The sequence below is a fragment of the Balaenoptera acutorostrata genome, chromosome 17 (genome assembly GCF_949987535.1).
Source record: "Balaenoptera acutorostrata chromosome 17, mBalAcu1.1, whole genome shotgun sequence".
NCBI lineage: Eukaryota > Metazoa > Chordata > Mammalia > Artiodactyla > Balaenopteridae > Balaenoptera > Balaenoptera acutorostrata.
In genome coordinates, this window is record NC_080080.1 from 45982292 (window position 1) to 46003962 (window position 21671).

A 21671-nucleotide genomic window follows, 5' to 3' on the forward strand; every position below is an offset into this window, starting at 1 on the left:
TCAACAATGGTAGGTTGTGTCCTCCTCACACTTTTAATCTCTCCTCCTTCTTCTTGTGTGAATATCACTAACTACAGCCAGGAAGGTTCTCAGCTTTTAAAGACTCATTGGCCCACCTGGATTACCCAGGATAACCTCCCCATCGTAAGATCTGCAACCCTTAATCACATCTTCTAAATCCCTTTTGCTATGTAAGGTTTCCTAGGTTCTAGGGATTAGGTGTAGACATCTTTTGGGGGTCATTATTTTCCCTACCACAGAGATGAACTAAAAAAGAACTTTCAGTTTACAACAGAATTTAGAGGAAATATAGAGGACTCAGAACAGTCCAGTAAAAGATTTTTAACATAAGAAATGGCCTCAGGATAAAATTTTAATCCAAGGGGATGGCTATAAAACTCCTTGTTAAGACCTCTGAAAGATTCAAGCAGTGATTTGAGGAATTCCTTAGGTAAGACAAAGGGGTTTCTACAAATCTGAAGGGTCTCAAATGTGGCCCAATGTATAGAGATGCCTATCTCAAAAAGAATTATGTCTGTGGCTTTGGCCGCAGGAAGTAAACCCCAATCAGATTTATAAGAAGCCTGCAAAGTTTTTAAGGGAATTGTATTAACTTGGATTAAAAGGAACAGAGACAGTTCAAAATTTTAAAAAGGCCTCTGGGCCTCCAACTTTGTTTGGGCAGGAGGCAGACTGGGACAGCTACTCAGCTACAAACAGGAGTTGTCCATTATAGAAAAGAAAGGACTCAGTGGCAGGGCAGAGAGCCAAGGACAGCAATAGTTGAGGAAACCCAGTAACACTAAGAGCAGAACTATGCCCTAATAAAGGAGTGTTCCCTGGCTCTAGTGTCAAGGGTGCTAGTGACATATGCTCAACTGGATTTCAGAATTCTGTGGTTCAGTGTACACTATGTTCTTTCCATTCTAAATGCACATCAGCTCCCTCCCCTCACCTTATGAAATTGGAGTGTTTATTGCTGTTATGCTGTTCGTGTTTCACTGTTAAATGTTGGAGGCTGGGGCAGGGGGAGATGAGGAAGTCACATAATTTGTCTTTTTAGTTCACAGCTCTCTGAATCAACAGGTGATGTACCCAAGGAGCTGAACCTATGGAATCATACCCAAGGAACTTTGTCTGCACCTGGACTTGATCTAGGTGACAAGATATACAAAGATGACTTTGGTGATTAAATGAGACTTTGGGGTCTTAGGAATGGGCAAGTGTAGTTTGCCTGTGAGAGGGACATGAACCATTGTGGCCAGAGGATAGACTATGGTAGCTTGCTATATAATGGCCTGCAATGAATCATGCCTTCCTGTGTTCCACAGCCCTTTGCACTGTGACATTGTCACTCCATCCATGAAGATATGAAATCTATTCCTCCACTGGCCTTGTGACTACATTTGACCATGAAAAGAGATCTCTGGGCCTCCAACTTTCTTTGGGCAGGAGGCAGGCTGAAGGAGGTGGAAGAATGTGGTGAAAGTAACATTATTTGAGGTCCAGAGCCTAGATCTTAAGAGGCTCCATAGCTTCCACAATTGCCCTCTTAGAACACTGCTCTGAGACTACTAAGCACGTGAAGAAGCCTTGTTTGAATGACTATATGGAGAGAGACTCATGGCCATCCCAGCTGTCTCATCAGCTGAGCCCAGCCCCCAGCCAACCTGCTAGCTGAATGCAGCTGCCTAAGTAAGGCTAGGCAAGACCAACAGAATGTCTACTCAGTCAACCAACAGAATCATGAAAAATAACAAATCACATTATTTTAAGCCACTGGGTTTTGATATAATTTGTTACTTAGTAGTAGATAACTGGAACTGTAGCTTAAGCGCTTAAGTAGTAAGATATATCTCTTACTAGTTCATACATTATCTGTTTAACCATACAATTATTCCAAAAGTGAAAATGAATAGTGATGGCAAAGTATCATAATCATAAAATGCCTTAGATTGATCAGTATTATTTAACATTTACTGAGTAACCATAAACTATAGAATTATCTTTAAACTAGAATGAAGTGATACTCTTCTAATAAAAGTTTTTTACTTTTTGTGAAATTTGGCATTGTTGCAAATATAATCTCAATATACCCATTAACTGTATCACCCTCAATTGAATTCTGAAATTAATAGAGAAGTCATATAAAGAAGTAAAGAATGAAAAACAAAAAACAAAAAACTTTTATACCATTATTACCTGGGCAATAAAGAAAGTCTAGCTGTAAAGATAAAATGGAACAATAAAATAGGTGGCAAAACTCTCATCTTCATCAAACAGTCAAGAAATGCTCTTAACTTTTTTCCCGTTAACAATTTGTTTTAGTAAGATTCTGGGACTGTGTAGGATTTGTTCATATACTCATTTGTTATTTATTTGGCAAACACTTATCAAGTGCTTATTAATGTGCCATGCATTGTGTCAGATACTGGAGATATAATAGTGAATGAGATAGACTTGGTTTCTGACCTCATAAAGTCAGTTGGGGATAAAAGGTGGGTGGGTAATGGAAATGTAAATACACTGCTACAATAAAGTGTGATAGGTGACAGGATAGGACACTAAAGTCGCCCCTTGTCTTTCTGTATCCATGGGGGATTGGCTCCAGACCACCATCTCCCTGCCACCCCCAACAGATACCAAAATCTTTGGATGCCCTTCCATAAAATAGCGTAGTATTACACAGTATTGCATATGACCTATGCATATCTTCCTGTATACTTTAAATCATCTCTAGATTACTTATAATACTTAATACAATGTAAATGATATGTAAATAATTCCCTGAGCATGGCAAATTTACGTTTTGCTTTTTGCAACTTTCTGAAATTGTTTCTTGCAAAAATTTTTCACCTGTGGTTGAATCTGTGGATGCGGAAACCCATGTATACGGAGGGCTAACTGTATAGAAATAGGATTTTGTTGATTCTTTTTAAAAGTTTCTTTATCTCAATAGCTCTAGGCTGCAACTGTAAAAACACTGTTGTTTCTTTTGTAAATTGTTCACTTTTGCAGGGAGTGCTACATCTTTACCCCTCACATTCCAAGTTCCTAGAGACCTATAAATGCCCTTGGATTATATCCTATGGGAATCCTATTTATTTATTTATTTTTGTCTTCACTAGGTCTTTGTGGCAGGGCAAGGGCTCTTTGTTGCGGTGTGCCGGCTTCTCTAGTTGCGGAGTGTGAGGGGGTCTAGAACGCACGCATGCTCAGTAGTTGCTGCTCATGGGCTTAGTTGCCAAACGTGAGGTCTTAGTTCCCCGACCAGGGATCAAACCTGGGCCCCCTGCATGGGAGTGTGGAGTCTTAACCACTGAACCACTAGGGAAGTCCCTGGGAATCCTTATATTGTGTTGTCTCCTGATACTACTGATCCACAAAGGATGCTGCATCATAGGAAACATTATTCTTTGATTTTCCCTTAGGATTTCCAGCTGGTGCCTAAATGGAACTTTCAGAATAAATAGTATCTTCAGAGGGCATGTAATATAAGAGGTAGTTTCAAATGTCTACAGTTTGCTTTCACTCATGCCCCTTTAAATCTCCAGCCCCTTTAAAGAATACCAGCCTCATTTTTGGTTTGTTTTTGACTGTGCTATCTGACAGACATCTTGAAGACCAAGACCATCCTCTATTCATATGTGTAGACCAGTAATCACATGATAATATGTGATGAATGACTCAAAGAACTGTTGCAGAAAAATGATCGGTTTGAGACCATGACTATTTTCCCATTGCATATTTTTATCTGGGCATGTTCAAAACTTTGATTTTAAAACCACTCTAGCAAGCCACCAAAAAAAGAAAAGAAAAAAATAAACACAAAAAGCAAGATGAGATCTGTGCTTAGCTTGTTTTTAATACTGTTTTACATGTGAATGATTATTTTAAGACATCAGCTAAAGAAAATAGTTATTTGCCTTACATTATTCATAACTTTATTATCATATATGTGTCAGGGACAATACAGTACAAAAACAAAACTAAAATGACAACCTATTTTGTTAAATTAAACTTGTAAAAACCAACACACTATGCATAGTTTCCATAAGGTACAGTTACTAGAGTGCCAAACAGATATTTAAAAATTAACAAGGAAAAGCAGGAAATGGCACTGCTCATACAAAAATCTACTTCCTCTTAGACAACAGATGTTGAAAAATGATTTCCTAACAAAAGCAGCAGCCCTCGAGAAGGAATTGATAACCCTAGGAATAAGTTTTCTTTATATAATTGCTGCAAAGTTTGACAGCAAAGAACTCCTCTTCCTCCCTTGAGGAGTTAAACTTGGATTTGTGATCGGTGTAGTTTTCCTGTAATCAAGCCACAGGCCTTTTGCCCCCTTTCAGGCTGCTCTTTACTCTTCTTTTTCCTTAGTTAAGGAAACGTGAAGTACAAAGAAGAAAGAGTTGTAACCCCTCCCTCCCACTTACCTCTTCTCTGCTTTCGGTTACTTGGCACCTTCCCTTCCCAGCGTTTCCTAGTCAGCCCTACTACGTTCCCAGGGCTCCTGCTCCTCCCATTCTCCCCTCCCCCAGCTCTCCCGGGCCCTTTCTTTTTTTTTTTTTTTTTTCTTTATCCGCTCCCCTCCCCTAGGCGTGCTTCCCAGCGCGCTTCCCTTCCCCGCCTCTCGATCCCGCATCCCCCCTCCCTGCCCGCCTCCTACCTTGTGACACATCCCGGGTCCTCCCGGAGGCGGCTGCAGCGGCAGTAGCACTAACAGCGCCTCCAACCGGAGCCGCAACCCCAGACTCAGCCTCCACCCCGGCCCCGGCGCCACTGCTGCAGTCATGGCTGCTGATGGGGTGGACGAACGCTCGCCTCTGCTCTCCGCATCCCATTCTGGAAATGTCACTCCCACGGCCCCACCATACTTACAAGAAAGCAGCCCCAGAGGTAAGGCCAGCATAGATCTTTCTACTTTGTACGAAAAAGCCTAGGATGTAAAGACCAGGGAGTTCTGAGGCGGAGGCCAGCCTCTCACTTGGGCTGGGAGAGAGGGATGCTGACTGTGCCTTCTGAAGCAGAGCCTGCCTGCCTGAGAGCTTCACCGCAGGGCTTTCTCGTGGTGTAGTGTGAGGTGTGTGAGTGTGTGCGTGTGTGTGTATTTCGCCCCTTCTTACCCACGGGTATGGGATGTGTGTGTGTGTGTGTGTACCCTGTCTTATCCACTGCTGTTGGTGTGTGTGTGTGTGTGTGTGTGTGTGTGTGTGTGTGTGTATTTCACCACTTCTGACCCAGGGGTACAGGATATGACATGAATTGCCCAGGTTGGGCATTGCTGTTTTAGAGCAGCTCCTAAGTGCAGCTGGATGGTGGTGCAAATCTTTCACAGTCATTCACAAATTCTTTCAGGTTGCTGAGAAACCAGGAGTACTGCTCACCTTGGCATCTGTCCTTGAAAGGGCTTAGCTTGAAAAATATGCATTTCCTACCATTCACCCACCAGTGGTCTGTTCAATCAGGGAATTGCCTTAGCAAAAGGAGAAGAGTTAATCAATATTCCTAACATGTCTGAAATCTCTGCCCTTCCTTATTGCTTCTACTTGTAAGGAGTATGTGTTAGTTTTAGTGGTAAATGAAGAGGAATAGAAGAGAAGATGGAATATTTTTGATGCATATCTGAGTGAGATTGAAATTGACTTTTAAAAGTAACCCAAGTTAATAAAATAAATATTTCTATTTATTTCTCTTCGTAAGATGGAGTCAAGAAAGATTTGATGGCAATGGGGTCTGAAGAAAGAAGGGGGAAATCTATTTACCAAACTATTCAATTTATTCCAAGATCTGTCCTTGTTCTAAGCCTTTTAGTTGATTCCTATAGTAGAAATAAGGCGGAGTCAGTAGTTATAGAAAATGGAAGGCAAGACTTTAAAAAACCACTTAGAGTAGTGAAAAGATTGGTCAAATATGGCACTTGCAAATGTAGGTTAAGTGCATCTCTCCTTTTTGGCTGAATTTGAGACATTTAAAAACCCAAGGAGGCAAACATTAATGCCTTTGAAAATGTGGGTGGATCCTGTTTCCTGTAACAACTTTTTCTACGTTCAAGTCTGGAATTGGAGCAGCTGTAGAGCAGGTCGAAATTGTCAAGCATTTAAAATTTCCATTTAATACTTTATAACTTGAAAAGCAATAATCTAGATCTTAATCCACACTTAACAAGAAGCAGGACAAACGAAAAGGATGTTTAGCAGTGAATAATTTAGTGTGTTTAATGAGTTGAGAAATAAGGTGCAGAATGGTACAGATACTCACCCATAGAAAACCCACAAGTCATGTTTGTTGGTCAGCATTAAACACGTGTCAGAGGACACCTCTTGGGAGAATTTCCTTAAAAGGCAAATTTGATGGTAATGTGTTTACTGTTATCTAAACTGTATGGTCTACAACAGGTTTAAACACTTATTAATGACTGTTTCAATTTCATCAATTCACCCTTTTAAGACAAAATATTTGATGATTTATTGAGAGACAGAATTTAGATTTAAGAAACTGTCCCATAACAGATTTTCATGCTCTCTATCTTGCATCTATGTTTTTTATTTTTAGTCCGAGAGTGGCTAAATTATCCCACAAAAATGGTCGTACTCACGTACCTGCTTGTAGACTTCTTTATCATTTGCCAAATAGTTGTTATTCTGATAAGACTTCTCAAAGCACAAAATATGGTACAAGTTTCAGCTCAGCCACTAAGAAAAAGAAGTTTCATTCCAGAAAACTTTTAACAACCAAAGAAATTCAATGTGTTATAAAACAAAATTCAACTGAGTACATTTTAAAGATCTTATTGGCTTTATTTAGTGATTCATGAATCAGGCAGAATCCTGCCTAGCAGATAAAAAGGAGCTCTAAGGAACTGTACAAAATTAAAGACTCATATAGGCAGAAGGGAGTGGGACAAGGAAGTTATACTAGCAAAATGTGGATTGGTTGTGCCAAGGTCACTTTTCTTTAGGGGATGGCAGGGGCCATTTAGGGTCATCAGGCAGATGACCTCACTAGTGCTGATCAGGAGATTCCTGATTGAATGGGTTGAGTCCATTTTTGAGTCCATAAGTGACTCCATTTTGGGCCTGTTGTCTTGTTTGTAACAATTTTTTAGCAAAAAGCTCTTTCTGCTTATTGTAGGTTTTTTTTTTTTTTTTCTTAACTGGTGAATGAGACAGGTTAGATAATTAGAAACACTAATTTCATACGGCATAATACCTAGGAAGCAAGAAGCATAAATGAGAAGTAAAAGGCTTTTTTTTTTTTGCATTTTTGACAAAATATCTTTTCTTAATAAATAACAAATAAGAATCTTGATAACTATTTTGAGTAAATACACAAGATCTGATTCTAGAAGAACAGTGCTAATTACTCATTCAGTAATTCATCGGGCGGGACAACGTGCCAGAGACTGCTCTAGGTAAACAAGAGTAACCAAATCCATGCCCTCATGGAACATGAGGAGAAAGAATAAGTAAAGACATGGTTGAATCATTTCAGATTGTAAGAAACAGTCTGTCACTAGACCAAATATTTTCAGGAGTTGACAACAGTAGAGTTGAAGCTTGGGATTCAAAAGACCAGAAATAGAATGTACTTTTTGGTAAAGAACTTTGGTTTATGATAATTACCATCTATAATTACCCAGACATTGAAAAATTTTCGTAGAAGTGGTTAATAGCTATAACTAGTGACTATTTTCTCCAATTCAACCCTTCGCTATTTGTGTAACCTTCTAAGAACAGGAATGTGAGATCCCACCCCAAGATGAAATATTCCATTTCAAATTGAAAGTTGATGGAGTGTTTATTTACAGACAAGTTATCGATAATGTAGTGGGGGAGCAGTTAGTATTTTGCATCTGGTTTCATTTGTGTAACAAATCCTCCTGGGTTTCTAAGTGGAATGCTTCTAGTGGTCTTTGCTGTCAGTATTGGATTCCTGCATAGAGTAGGAGGACATCACCTCTCCTGTGATTACAGTGCCCCATTTGGTATATTTGTCAGCTTTTGTTAAATCATAGAAATTAAAATCAAAGAGAGTTTTAGGCTCATTTGAAAGGAGGTTGGAAAAAATACCACAAAACATACAATTTGGCTATATTTGTTTGCTTTCTTTATACACCTGCTAATTTTATAGGTAAGATGTGGCAAATGAATATGACCTCTAAATTTATGAGACATCATCTGTGAAAAATGGTTTATATTTGGGTTGTCTAATTATGTATTGAATATGGGAATGTGATTATCTACTTCACTATAATTCTATAGGGAAAAGAGTACTTTGTTATACAGAGATAGTTTCATTTGCTTAGTTTGTTTCTGTTATTCATTCAGCAAATAAATATTGGAGTACTAGCCAAGCTCTGTGGTAAGAAGGGAAAAACAGACATGGCTCCTCTTCCAGTCTAGTGGGGGATATTGAGACATAAATTACATAATCATTCAAACAAATACAAAAGTGCAGTGGGGATGAGGACAATGCTAAAAATATATCCAGTGCTGTGAGAGTATATAATGAAAAGATTTAACCTGGTCAGGAAAGGCTTTCCTGAGACTTGATTTAGGTCTGAAAGCTGAGCAGTAGTTAACTTGGCAAGGAGGAGATTAGAACACTCTAAGCAAAAAAAAAGTAAGTGCAAAAGCCTTTAGCAGGATAGAGTATGGTAAGTACTAGGAACTGAAAGAAGGCCAGTGTGGTGAACGCAGAAACAGCAATAGGGAATGTGCTGCAAAATGGGAGTGGAGAGGTTGATGTGGTTCATATTCTCCAGAGACTCTCCTTAGAACTATGCTTTTTGATATTCAAGTCCTTAGATAATTCTTCTCCTTGAATCTGGGCTGACATTGTGATTGATTTTGGCCTATAGAATAAGGTAATAGAGAGCTGAATGACTTTGGAGACTAGGTCACAAGAGGTCTTGCAGCTTTTGCCTTGGTCTCTTATAAAGTACACTCTGAGGAAAGTAACTTATGTAAGAATTTGAACATCCTGAGACTGCCATGCTTTGAGGAACCCTTAACTAGCCACCTTCAGAGGCTATATGGAGAGAGGGATGCCTGACCAGCCCTCAGACATGTGAGTGAAGAAGCCATCTTGGATGCCCATTTGAGCCTTCAGATGACTCCAAGCCAAGTCAAATTCTTACTGCACCTGCATGACAGATTCTAGGTGATTAACATCCCAACTGAGTCTGAACAAGCTACAGAATCATGAAAGCTAATATTAAACTGTTGTTTTAAGCCCTAAGTTTTTGGGTGATTTGTTCTGCAGCAACAGATGACCAGAATAATAAGTATTAATCAGTGCATGCAGGGATGATTGGTCATGTTGAAGAATTTTGCCTTAAGCAAAGGGATGATCTGGTTAGATCTTTTATTATTTTTTAATTACTCTATCTATGGATCAGAGAATGAATTAGAGAAGGGCCAGAGTAGATGAGGATAGATGAGTTTGAGTGGCTACTATAATGATTTGGACAAATCTGATAAACTGTGATGATAACTTGGACTCAGGTGGTGGTAGAAGTGGAGAGAGAAGTAGATGTTAGGAATTACTGAAGAGGGGTTGATGATAGATTGAATGTAGGAATGAGAGGGAGGTGGCAAGGATATTTCCTAGAATTCTGGCTTCTACAACTTGGTGTGATTGCTTACACTGAGGCAAAACACCAGAAGAAGACCAGGTTTTGAAGAATACAGATCATGAGCTTAGTTTTAGACATGATACATTTAAGGTGCTTTCAAATATCCAAGAAGCGATGTCAGATAAGCAATTGGATTTACAGGTGTAGGGCTAAGAAATGAGATCTGGGCTGGAAATATAAAATTGTGTTATTTACATATTGGTGATAGCCAAATACATGGATCTTGATTTAGAGTTTCCCAAAGCCCCACCAGTGTGCCATGGAATGTAACGAGATAGAACATACATGTGTTAAGATATGGATTATCCTCAGTCCTTGGAGTAGCAGAAGCCTTTAGTCCAGTGGCCTCCAGCTCTGAGTAGCTATACAAATATTGTTGTTTTCTCTGTGTACCAAAATGTGAAAAAGTTTGGGAAGCTTTATATGAGACCACTCAGGGAGAAAGAATAACATAAAAGGAGGAGAGAGCTTAGGACAAAGCTTTGAGAAACTCCCAAATTTAATGAGCAGTCAGATTAAGAAGAGCCTGCAAAAAGGCTGATAAGTGTCTTCCAGTGAAGTAGGATGAAAGCCAGGGGACTGTAATATCACAGAACCAAGGGGAAGAAAACACTTCGAGTAAGGGGTGGTCAAACATGTCAAAAGCTACAAGAAAGAGCAAATAGATAAGGTCTAAAAAAATGTCATTTGAACTTAGTGCCATGGAGGTTATTAGTGACCTTAGTGAGAGTTTGTTTAGAAGTGGCAGGGGGGTGGGGGTGGGGGTAGTGGTGTGATGAATTGGGAGATTGGGATTGACATATATACCCTAATATGTATAAAATGGATAACTAATAAGAACCTGCTGTATAAAACAATAAATAAAATAAAATTCAAAAATTCAAAAAGAAAGATATGTTTATATTCAAATCCTTTTTAAAGAATTGAAGAACTGTTCATTTCCATCTAATGTAATACTCTAATGTGCATTTATTTTAATTGTAAAATTACCTCAAAGCAACTTAACTTCAGTGAGGAGGTTAATATTCCTTTATTCTGAAACATGCTTAGATTTCATATGAAACATAATTGCATTTTAGAAGGCATTGCCATTTCCTTTTTACCTTGTTTCACTTTAAAAAGTGTGTAAATTCGAAGTTGCTTGAGGAAATGTTTTCAGTGACTAGAAAATAAGTTGACTCCTGGTGTGAGAGATAAGTTATTTAATATGAACTTTTATACTTCTTACTTAGAAATTGTACAATAAATAAAGTATATTTTTAGTGATCCTCTACCTGAAGAAATCTAAAGTTAAAAATGGTGCCTTACTTTAAAGTGAGGCAAAGTTTTATTTCACTTGGAACTATGTTCTACACTAGACTAGAGTTTTACTAGGCACTAGAGTGTCTTGGTTCAGACTGTTATAACAGAATACCATGGACTGGGTGGCTTAAACAGCAAACATTTATTTCTCACAGTTCTGGAGTCTGGGACGTCCAGGATGGAGGTGCCAGCAGATTTGGTGTCTAGTGAGAACTCGTGGGTTGCAGACCCCCAACCTCTCCTTGTATCCTCATGTGACAGAAGGAGGGCAAGAGAGCTCTTTTGGGTTCTTTTCATAAGAGCACTAGTCTCATTCATGAGGTCTCCACTCTCATGACCTAATTACCTCCCAAAGATCCCACCTCCTAATACCATCACATTGGGGGGTTAGGATTCAACATATGAATTTTGAGGGGACACAACATTCAGTCCATTGCACTGAGTTAGAGTCCTTGAATCTATTTGGGCAGTCTTTTAAATTTCGGAACCTCCTTGCATCCTTGCAGAGTTTAAGGTTGGCTGTGGACCGGCAGGAAGAGATGATGTAGACCCAGAGACCCACACTATATGCACAACCAACTGTAAGATTAAATTAAATTCTCATTTTATCAATATTTGCCAAGGTTTCTGAAACCCACTAGAAACCTGTTTGTCACAATGAGATGAAATAGATGCAGCATATTTGACAGCAGCTACCTGAAGCTCCGTGAAGGTCCCAGTATGGGTGTGGACCTGCTGTGATACTGAGAAAGTAGGGAAACTTGATATTGTGCTGTGTGCTAAAGCTGATGCTCCATTTAAGGGAGTTTTTTTTCAAAATGGTTCTTTTTTGTTTGTTTTTTACTGAAGTACAAATGATTTACAATGTTGTTTCAGGTGTACAGCCAAGTGATTCAGTTATACTATATTTATATATCTATCTATCTATCTATAGATAGATAGATATATAGATATATAGATATATATAGTCTTTTTAAGATTCTTCTCCATTATAGTTTATTACAAGATATTGAATATAGTTCCCTGTGCTGTACAGTAGATCCTTGTTGTACAAAATGGTTCGTGAATCAAAATCTCCTTCAGTGAGACCACATCCTTATGAAGGGAAAATAGAGCCCAAACGTTGCTGAAGTACATCTGCTTCCAATTTTCCAATATTATGGCAAGCCCATTTCCTATTATAATCCTTTTCTGTTATTCAGCAGGCATCAAACTCTATGATTCTTTTATTCTATTTTATAATGCCCACATTTCCTCCTGACTCTACCAAACATCTTTAAAACATTAATCAAGAAATGTTTTATTCAGTCAGTTATCATTTCAAATATTTGAGCACCTGTTATACTGTTCCAGATGCTAGGGAGTTTACATTTCAGTGAGAGATACATTTGGTAAGGATTATAACTCCAGAGAGTGAAGAGAATAAAGCAGGGCATGAGGATAGAGTAAATGGTGGTGCGGGGAGTATTTCAGGTAGTGTGTTCAGGAAAGATATCTCAGATATGATAATTGCTCAGAGACGCAAAAAATGAGTCGGAATCAGCTGTTGGAAGATTTAGGGGAGGAGTGTGTCAGGCAGCTGGAACAACAGGCACAAAACATGCTGTTATAAAACAAGGAGGACAGTTGTTTAGAGTGTGGTGACTTAGGGGAGTGTGGTAGAAGAAGTTAGAGGACTAGACTAGGAAGTCCAGGAGAGCTTTGTCAACTGAAAAAATGTACAATGTGAGAGTTATGAGTTAAGTTTTATTTGGGGCAAAATGAGAAATATAGGCTGGGAGACAGCCCCTCAGATACCTCTGAGGATCTGTTCCAAAGAGGTAAGTTGGGAGGTCAGTATATATGTGATTTTAGTGAAAGGGGTATATATGCAATCAAGCACACATTTTTGCAGAAGGTTGCTGCTAGTCATGAGGAGCAGATGTCTCCTTTAATGATTTTAGTGCTTTTCTAGATATGAGAAGATGCAAGAAATTGGGCTCGTAATATCTTCTCCTGAAAAACATCTAACTCTCTGAAGACCTGTTCTGCCAGGTTTTCCTGGAGAACACAGTGCCTCCTTCCTGATCTCCGCCGTGAACTCCTTTCAGAGTGTGTTGAAGGTCAGCAACTGCAGTGGCTAGTACTTCATCCTTGTAGAGGCAGATGGCGGGTGACAAGTTTTATGGCAGCTTTGTAGGCCATCATCAGAAATGGGATTGTGTGTGGAGGATAATGGGAGGCCATGAAGGGCTTGGAGCAGATGAGAGACACGAGATATTAAATGCTTTACATTTAAGTAGATCATCCTGGTTGGTGTTTGGAGAATGAATTATTGGGTGAAAAATGATAAGAGGCTAATAAGACATGAAACTAATCAGGAGGCTGTTACAGTGGAATAGGCAAGAGGTAATGTTGTTCTGAACCAGGGTAGGGGTGATGGAAGCAGTGAAATATGGTTAGATTCAGGACATATTTCATCCATAGAGCAGCAGGACTTGCTGATGGATTGAATCAGTGGAAAGAAAGGAATCACAAATCTCAAAAATGACCTAAACAGCTAGGTAAAAAATTGCACTTTTTTCTAAAATGGGCAAACAGAAGGAGTTGGGTGTGTGTTGGGGGGGTGGTGAGGAGAAGGACAGTGGAAATAAATATTTTGTTTCAGACAAGTGGAGTTTGAAATACCTTTAGTCATCATTCAATTGGAAATGTCCAGTATGCAGTTGGATGTACAAGTCTGGAGTCTGGGAGAGATCAGGCCCGAGGAGTACATTTCATTCAACAATTATTTATTATATGTATGGTAATACTTCACTGTAGTGGGAGATGATGCTTTTGGCTTCTCATTTATTTCCAAGGATTCTTCAAACTCTTTTCAGGAATGTCAAACTTCTAGGACAGAGCATTCTGCAAAAATCTTGCAAGATTTGCCAGATGCATACAGATGTTAGCTAGATAGCTCAGATGTTAGAGAGGAGAGTTAGCAGGATGGATGTTCATAACTATATTTGAAGGCAGTAAGCAACTATCTGGGAAGTGATCAGTGGAAATGCTAATCCTTCCACTTTGGGGAAAAGCAGACAACCCTGAGTACAGCTTTATGCTCAGCTGTTATGAGTTTCATTTTTATGAGGATGAAGAGATATTGCATAACCTGAGAATGACAACGCTTTAATAGTTCTTAAAAGGGAACACATTCTGTCTGCTATTCTTCTTTCAAGAGAACTTCCATACTTTTTTTTGGTGGATTGAGTAGGGAGTGCATCAGAGTTTGTGTTGCTTTGGCACTTTTCTAGATTTTTTTCCTTTCCCTGGTTGCTGTTATAAAGTGAACTTCTTTTTCTTTGTAAGAATAAAAATAAATATGTGAAAAAGAAGTGAAAAGTGTACCTCCTCTTCCTGGTCTTCAGGTAAGTTTCTCAAGCATTATATAACTAAATCCCTGTATAGTCTCAGAAATGATCTGCCACCAGGTGTAGTTTGCCCTGGGGGACCTGACACTTGAATTCTTTCTTCCAGTTACTAGCTGTTGACCTCAGAGTAGCTACTTTACATCCCTGGGCCTCAGTTTTCCACCTGAGAAAGAGTGGTGTAGTGTGTTCCCTTTTGCTTTTATATTTCATAACACAGTTGTTCTTGGTAAGGAATCTGGATACACCTAAGAGAATATATCTGTGACTTTAAAATATAGATGATTATTATCTTTTTTTACCTCATTCTTTTACTTCCAATGTCCCTTTTTTACTTAAATTTCTATTTCTTCCAGTACCTTTTTGAAAATGTTCAAGACAGTATTATTGAACATTAAGGAGTGTTACATGGCTTTTTTAAGCATCAGAAGACCAACTAGCATGCAATATTTTTTCTTCCATAGGAAGTATTTGTATGTGCCACATGACCAGTCAGGGCATTCTATTCAAAGCATGTATTTCTAAAGGCAATGGCAAAATATTTTTTCTTCCTATGCTTTGTCAAGTTGAGATAGTTGAGCTTCGCAGATCAATAATATGGATTTAAAACCAGTATACAAGAAAGCCTCTAATAGTTCATCATTTGAACATGTGAAGTTTTAAAGTTTCAGAGATTAAAGTGCTAAGATTCACCATCCAGAGGAACAGCAATACATAGAAGGGATAGTAAGCAGATTTAAATAGAAGACTTTCACAGATGCCTGAGTTGTTATTAATCTTAGGCCATAGGAATTTCCCAAATAAACATTGATTTCTACTGAGCTGTATGGATTCTGCCAATTAATACAAAGTTATTTATAAGAAAACCATTTTCCAAGTTTACAGAATTCAGCAATCCTATTCTGGTTCTCTATATAGAATGCTTTGCCTTGCTCAACAAAAGTAGTATTTATATTTATTGCCAGTCCCTAATGAGGACATAGGTTATTATTAAAACTATCAGACATGCCTGAACACAAGGTGACCTAAGTGAAAGCCATATGGTCTTTTATGACCTAGTCTCGGAAGTCAAATATGGTGTCACTTCTGCCATGCTCTATTGGTCAAAACAGTTATAAACCACCTGCACGTAAGGTGAAGGAACATAGACTTCAATTCTAATGGGATGAGTATCAAAGAATTTGCAGCCATATTTTAAAACCACCACAATAAGCTGTGATATACCCACAAACTGGAACACTGTGCAGCTGGAAAAGAAATGAGGAAACTCTACGTACCATTGTGGAAAGGTTGCCAAGATATAAAATAAAGTGAAAAAAGCAAGATGAAGAATGAGGAAGGCATATTCCCTTTTTTTGTATGAAAGATGGAGAAAAGAGAATATGTGTATTACATATTACAGGTATATATTACCTGTACTAGGCTAAAGAAACACTGGAAGGATTAAAAAAATAATAATTTAAGTGGAAGTCTCTGAAGTGAGGCATGGTAGATTGGCACAGAAATTGGAGTAACAATTCGAAGCATATATTTTTTACATTAATATTGATTTTTGAGCCATGGAAATATGTTACTAATAAAAATTTAATGTATCAGAAAGCACTTTGGCCACATTATGTTATTGATCCTTGTAGAGTTTATCCTTGACTAGGACCCTGAACAATGTAACAAATGCTATGTTTTAGACCATGTCCCCACATCTCTATACAGGTCCTTGCAGTGGAACCTTATATTTCATTGTGTTTGATTTGGTCCATTACTCCCACTTGTCAAGATCTTAATAGGAAGAATTCTGTTTTGATATGGGAAATGTATCACTATGTCTATCTGCTTTTTCCTAAGACCATGCTCATTGCCTCATACCAGTATCATTTATTAGGCACTTCTGGTCTTCTCTAGATGAGGATTTACTTTTTGCTTCCTATGGGTAGATAAGTAGGAAAGGGATTTTGGAAACTGAAACATTCAAATTCTATCCATTTGTCAAAGTCCTTTCTTTCCATGTAATCCTTTCTAATCTCTGTTACTGGACGATATATGTTCCCAAAGCAATATCTCTCAACATTTCTACTATATATTTTAATACTTATTTGTGTACATGACCTTATCAAGGAAGGCAAGGAGGGAGACAGGATTCTTGTATCTTTTATCTGTGAGTCCTACATAGTCTCTTGCACTTGATCTTATATTTCTAGGTACTCAACAAGGATCCGTCATATGAATGAATGAGTGAGAAAACAAAGAAGGATGCCATCATGGTGATTTTGAAGTCACTTAGAGAGTGAAGGTTTTACAGGTTTACAGAAGAACATGAGAACAAAACATAGCAAAGGAAGGATCTCCATCACTATACTTCCTGCTGGCTACAATGAGGAACTCTCCTCTTAATGGAGTAACTTCTGGATTTTTTTTATTAATCGCTATATTTTAAAATAAAATTTAATTGACCCATGGGGTAGAAATATCTAAGCACTAGAATTTAAGGGATTTATTCACTAAATATGCTTAAAAAATAAATATTGTTTCTAAGAGGCTCAGTTCACTCCATATATTGTATCTGATTTTGCTTAGATTTATGGTTAATATGTCCCAAATTCTAAAATTACTAAACTGGTGACTTTTATCTATAATCTATTAATCCCTAGGTCATTTAAAAAAAAATGAGTGAAATATTTCAAGATAGAAAAATACTGAGTATAATATAATCATTCATATATCATCATCTAATTCTATCAGACCTTAACATTATGCCATACTGTTTCATATATTGAAGCAAATAAAACATTGCAAATCCAGTTGAACTTTTTCCCTTCCCCATATACTGAGGTAATTTCCCCCCTCATATTTTCTCATCTAAAATGTCTTAAAACAAATTTTGGGTTCAGTTATATTTAAGTATATTTTATAACTATGATTCATGAATACTTGTAACTTGCAAGTTATCATTTAGTGTGTACACCTAGTTATATGCAAAGTTTTGCTCTTAGAAAAAGCAAGTCTGTAAGAGTGAAAATGAGCTGTCTAGGAAGAGTGACAGAGTAGGAATCTGTTACCTCCTCTGGCTATAGGAGGAGTTTCTAAATTTCTAGGGAGGTACATTTTTTGCCTTGGAAACAATTTTTTTCTGCACTAAAAATTAGTATCTCTGGCTTCCCTGGTGGCGCAGTGGTTGAGAATCTGCCTGCTAATGCAGGGGACACGGGTTCGAGCCCTGGTCTGGGAAGATCCCACATGCCACGGAGCAGCTGGGCCCGTGAGCCACAACTACTGAGCCTGCGCGTCTGGAGCCTGGGCCCCGCAACGGGAGGGGCCGCGATAGTGAAAGGCCCGCGCACTGCGATGAAGAGCGGTCCCTGCACCGCGATGAAGAGTGGCCCCCACTTGCCGTAACTAGAGAAAGCCCTCGCACGAACTGAAGACCCAACACAGCCAAAAATAAAGAAATAAATAAATAAAGTAGCTATAAAAGACCTTTAAAAAAAAAAAAAAAAAAAAAGAAAGCTTATTTAAAAAAAAAAAAAAATTAGTATCTCTATATTTTTCTTGAAACACATGCTTTCTTGGAAGCAATATTGTAAATAAAAAATTAAGAATGGAGCCATGCATGTACAAACAATATGATTTCACATAAATCGTGTCAGAAAAAATTGTATTTTTTTCAATAAAAATAAACACAGTAGTTGATAAAATGAGAGAAGAATATGTAACTTATTAACTGCCAATACTGGAAGGAAGTACTAGTACCACAAATGAAATACACTAGAATGAGGTAAAAATATTGCCTAATGAGAAATAGAAAAGACAGAGCAGAAGTTTTTGTCATCAGGGAATTTGTCATTGGCAGGTCACTGGGCATTTCTTGCCAGTATCTCCAGTTATATGGCAGCATTTTAATACAACCCAAATTCCTAAGACCACTAAGGGAGGGAAAAATAGCAGATAAACTACCCATAGCGGAATTCAGTACTCATCATCACCAGCTGTATAAGAATACCTAGTTTGTTGTTGCCTTGGGGTCTACCATGAACCCACATAAGCTCCTACAAGCAATACTAGAGGCACTAGGATGTAGATTGGTATTGGTGCCAAGCTGATTTCACGACCAAACTTAATAAGGTATAGCTGTTCTTCTAGAGCTGCAGTTTGGAGAAAGGAGTTAATGGTTAAAATATATAGAAAGATTGCACTACTTGAATGCTAAATTGTGCTAGAGTGACTCTTCTCTTCCCTCCCCTACTCCTCACTCCTGACACACTGCACCTTAGTCAGATTTATATGCCCTCCTCTATACTCCCAAAGTCCCGTGTGTGCACATCCTTGTTAGAGCACTTACCACACTAAATTATACTTGTAGTTTTACTGTCTTTCTACATGTTAAGAATGTGAGCTCTTTGAGCCCTGGGGTATGCCTCCTTCTCCATAGTATCCCTGACATACATCCAGTACAGTACCTGGTACAGAACAGATGCTAAGTACTTGTGACTGAGTGCTAACTAACTCTTGGAAATCCACCATAGAAGGCCTGGCTGGCTGCTGCTTTTTGCCTAACTATAGCTGAAGGCCTCTTGGCTTCCTCTGTCATCAGAGCTCATAGAGGGGGCTTATAGCACATCTCCTCAGTTACAAAACTAGAATTGCCCTGGAGCAGAAGTCAAACTTAGAAAATGAGTGAGTTGAATGAAGATGTGACAGTTATTACCACTCCTACATCTTTCATAGTAGCACTGTCTCTGTAGTCCTCCCAGATAATGTGGAGCTGCTCTTGTTAGAAGATCCAGGGACCCTCTATGTGACCCTTCCTACCTTAATCTATGGGCCAGAGAACCAATTTAGGTATTTGCTGGTTGACAAGAATGTCTGTTCCAATAATATATTCAGAAACTGGGGAAATAACTTCAGCGTGGGTACCCAGATTTACTGGGACCACTATGGGTGGATCTGGGGCAAGACTCCATCTGTAACCTGATGGCCATCTATAACTTCTCTGACAGGTCGCCCACATTGGAGTTTTGAGTCAGGAATTAGCACCATTTACGAGCCAGTTTCTAGTGATACCTGAAATATCTGGGTATTTTCTTTTTCCCCAGTGAAGAGTCACTCTAGTAAATGATCTCAGGTCTTTAGGGGAGACTTGGAGATTTATAATATATACTTATAGTAGTGTCGCTGGATCATTCGTCAGAGGCATCAACAAACCTTCAATAAAGATGCTCTGGGTCTGTGAACTTGGCTTTGTTGGAAACTGGTTGAAAAACTATGACTCATCACTGTGGCTACTCAAGTCAGGTTGCTGGTTTTAAGACCTAGATTTTTCTATTATATATAACCAAGTAACATTTGTGTAGGTTACCCATCCATTTCATTCTTAGGCTTATTTCAATGAGCCTCTGCCAAATGTCCTTATGGATCAAAATTTTCTAATATCCACTATTTCCCATTACATTAAATGTACCCACTTTTTCTTTGACTTTTAAGTGCTGCCATTTGGCCTCTGTTACTCTGGGATTCCATGATCTCAGTTGGAGTCATCCTGCACTGTAATGCCTGGTCTATGTAGGAGAGCCACCACAGCAGAATGCTTGTGTTCCCCTAAATAATGTATAAATCAATGCCTTAGTTAAAGGCATATCCTCTGGGTCCTCTCAGGGGATGTAGTGGGGTGTGGGATGCAGATTTCATATGATAAACTCACTCTAACATTCCTGACTCTTTAAACCTTTGATTGCTTCTTCTGCATCATGCTAGGGATGTTTTGACATTTCAACCTCATTGAATGTAAGGCCAAGTCTCATCAAACCAACAAGTAAACTGATAGAGCCACTTCCAGATTTAAAACAAACATTGAAACCAGAACATTTGTCAAGTACACCTGGATTATTAAATTTGGCTCAACTCAGTGTTATATTCCATCCTCTTTGCTTTAACCCCCATAAGATTCACTCCCACACATATTCTCCAGGTTTCTGACAATATATATTATCAAAACATTGCAATTCTCTTGATGTATTAGTTGCTTCTTTCTGAGTCACACTTTGTACTTGTCCTCCTAAAGCTTGTTGAGATCTGATCCTAGTTTATGGGTCTTGAGGCAACAAGGGGTTTGATGATGGGTCTTAAGGAAAATGGTCGTCTCCTTGTAAGACAACCACTTCAGGTGAGCTTATTACAGTTTTCCATTAAAAGGAGGCTCATATTCTCAGACATAAGAAGAAATGTTGTGTTCCACTCACAGGGGAGGCTCAGAGTGACTCAGGAGTGTAAGATTCTCAGCTCTGTTTGGGTACAACTAGATGGCCCCATTCCAAGTTTCAGAGTTCCACTTCTTTGCAATCAGTGTCCTAAGTTTCACATGGCAGACTTGGTAAGGCTGTGGGTTTCCCTGACCTTATAATTTAGCTATCTATACAATTAAATTTTGTGTTAGATTTTCAGCAATATAAGCCCTGTGACAATTAGAAATAAGCAGTATTTTTAGGGCTGCAATAGAAGTTCTCTGACCATGACTTGTGCTGAGAGTTTAAAGACCTGAGCTTCTCATTTTACCCCATATCACAATCCACACAGTAATTATTACTGCCATAATGGTCAAGTAAAGGAGCCTCAAATATCACAATCATCTACAGGAGATAATCTGATTCACCAGGATGCCACTGCATGCCATCAATCACTACCATACCATGTCTCACTGGTAAAGGAGCTCAGCACTGCATTCAAGCCCAAGGCATGACCCACCCATTTCTCCAGTCCCATTTTTGAGGGTCTGTTTCCTGGGATTACACCTGGTATGAGTTTTATAACAGTTAGGACGTGAAGATAGAAACCAAACAATATAACATAACAGAAAGAATTAATTCGGTATAAAGTTGTTAAGTAGGTAACTAAAAGGTAAAGATATTACTCTAACTTATCAAATAGGTATTAAATGCAGGAAGCAGCTATTACCTCTAGGGCTGTGAGAACAAAGGGAAGAGATTAGGATTATTAAAATTTAGCAATTTAGAGGAACATAACTGAAACATGAATTCTCAGAGGCACCAGCCCACTGGTGGTGATGTCTCTGAGTCCTGGAGAAAGATTTTGTACACCTGGAGAAAGGGCTACAAGTCCCTTCTTCCTCCTTCAACCTTGCAGGTTCTGTTTATCACCTGCTATTAACAAAACATAACCTGCAGCCAGCTGGCAAAGAAAAAATGTGGTTTGTAGAGTTTTAGCTCCAGCATGACAAAGCATAGAAGGGTGGATTTGGAGCTGAGAGTCGGTAGCCTAATAGCTGGCACATTTATCTTCCAAACTGACTTTAGCGAGATAGATCCTTATGAGGGTATAATGGTTCT

General features: G+C 38.6%; 1 protein-coding gene across 1 annotated transcript in view; it reads left to right on the forward strand.

Annotated features, from left to right (window-relative positions):
- Window positions 1-4744: 4744 nt before the first annotated feature.
- PIP4P2 (phosphatidylinositol-4,5-bisphosphate 4-phosphatase 2) overlaps window positions 4745-21671 on the forward strand; it is an 84124-nt gene continuing 67197 nt past the window's right edge. Inside the window, exon 1 of the mRNA XM_007177493.2 lies at window positions 4745-4902. Coding sequence (XP_007177555.1) covers window positions 4797-4902 — 106 coding nt within the window. The 5' untranslated portion in view covers window positions 4745-4796. The remainder of the gene's footprint in view (window positions 4903-21671) is intronic.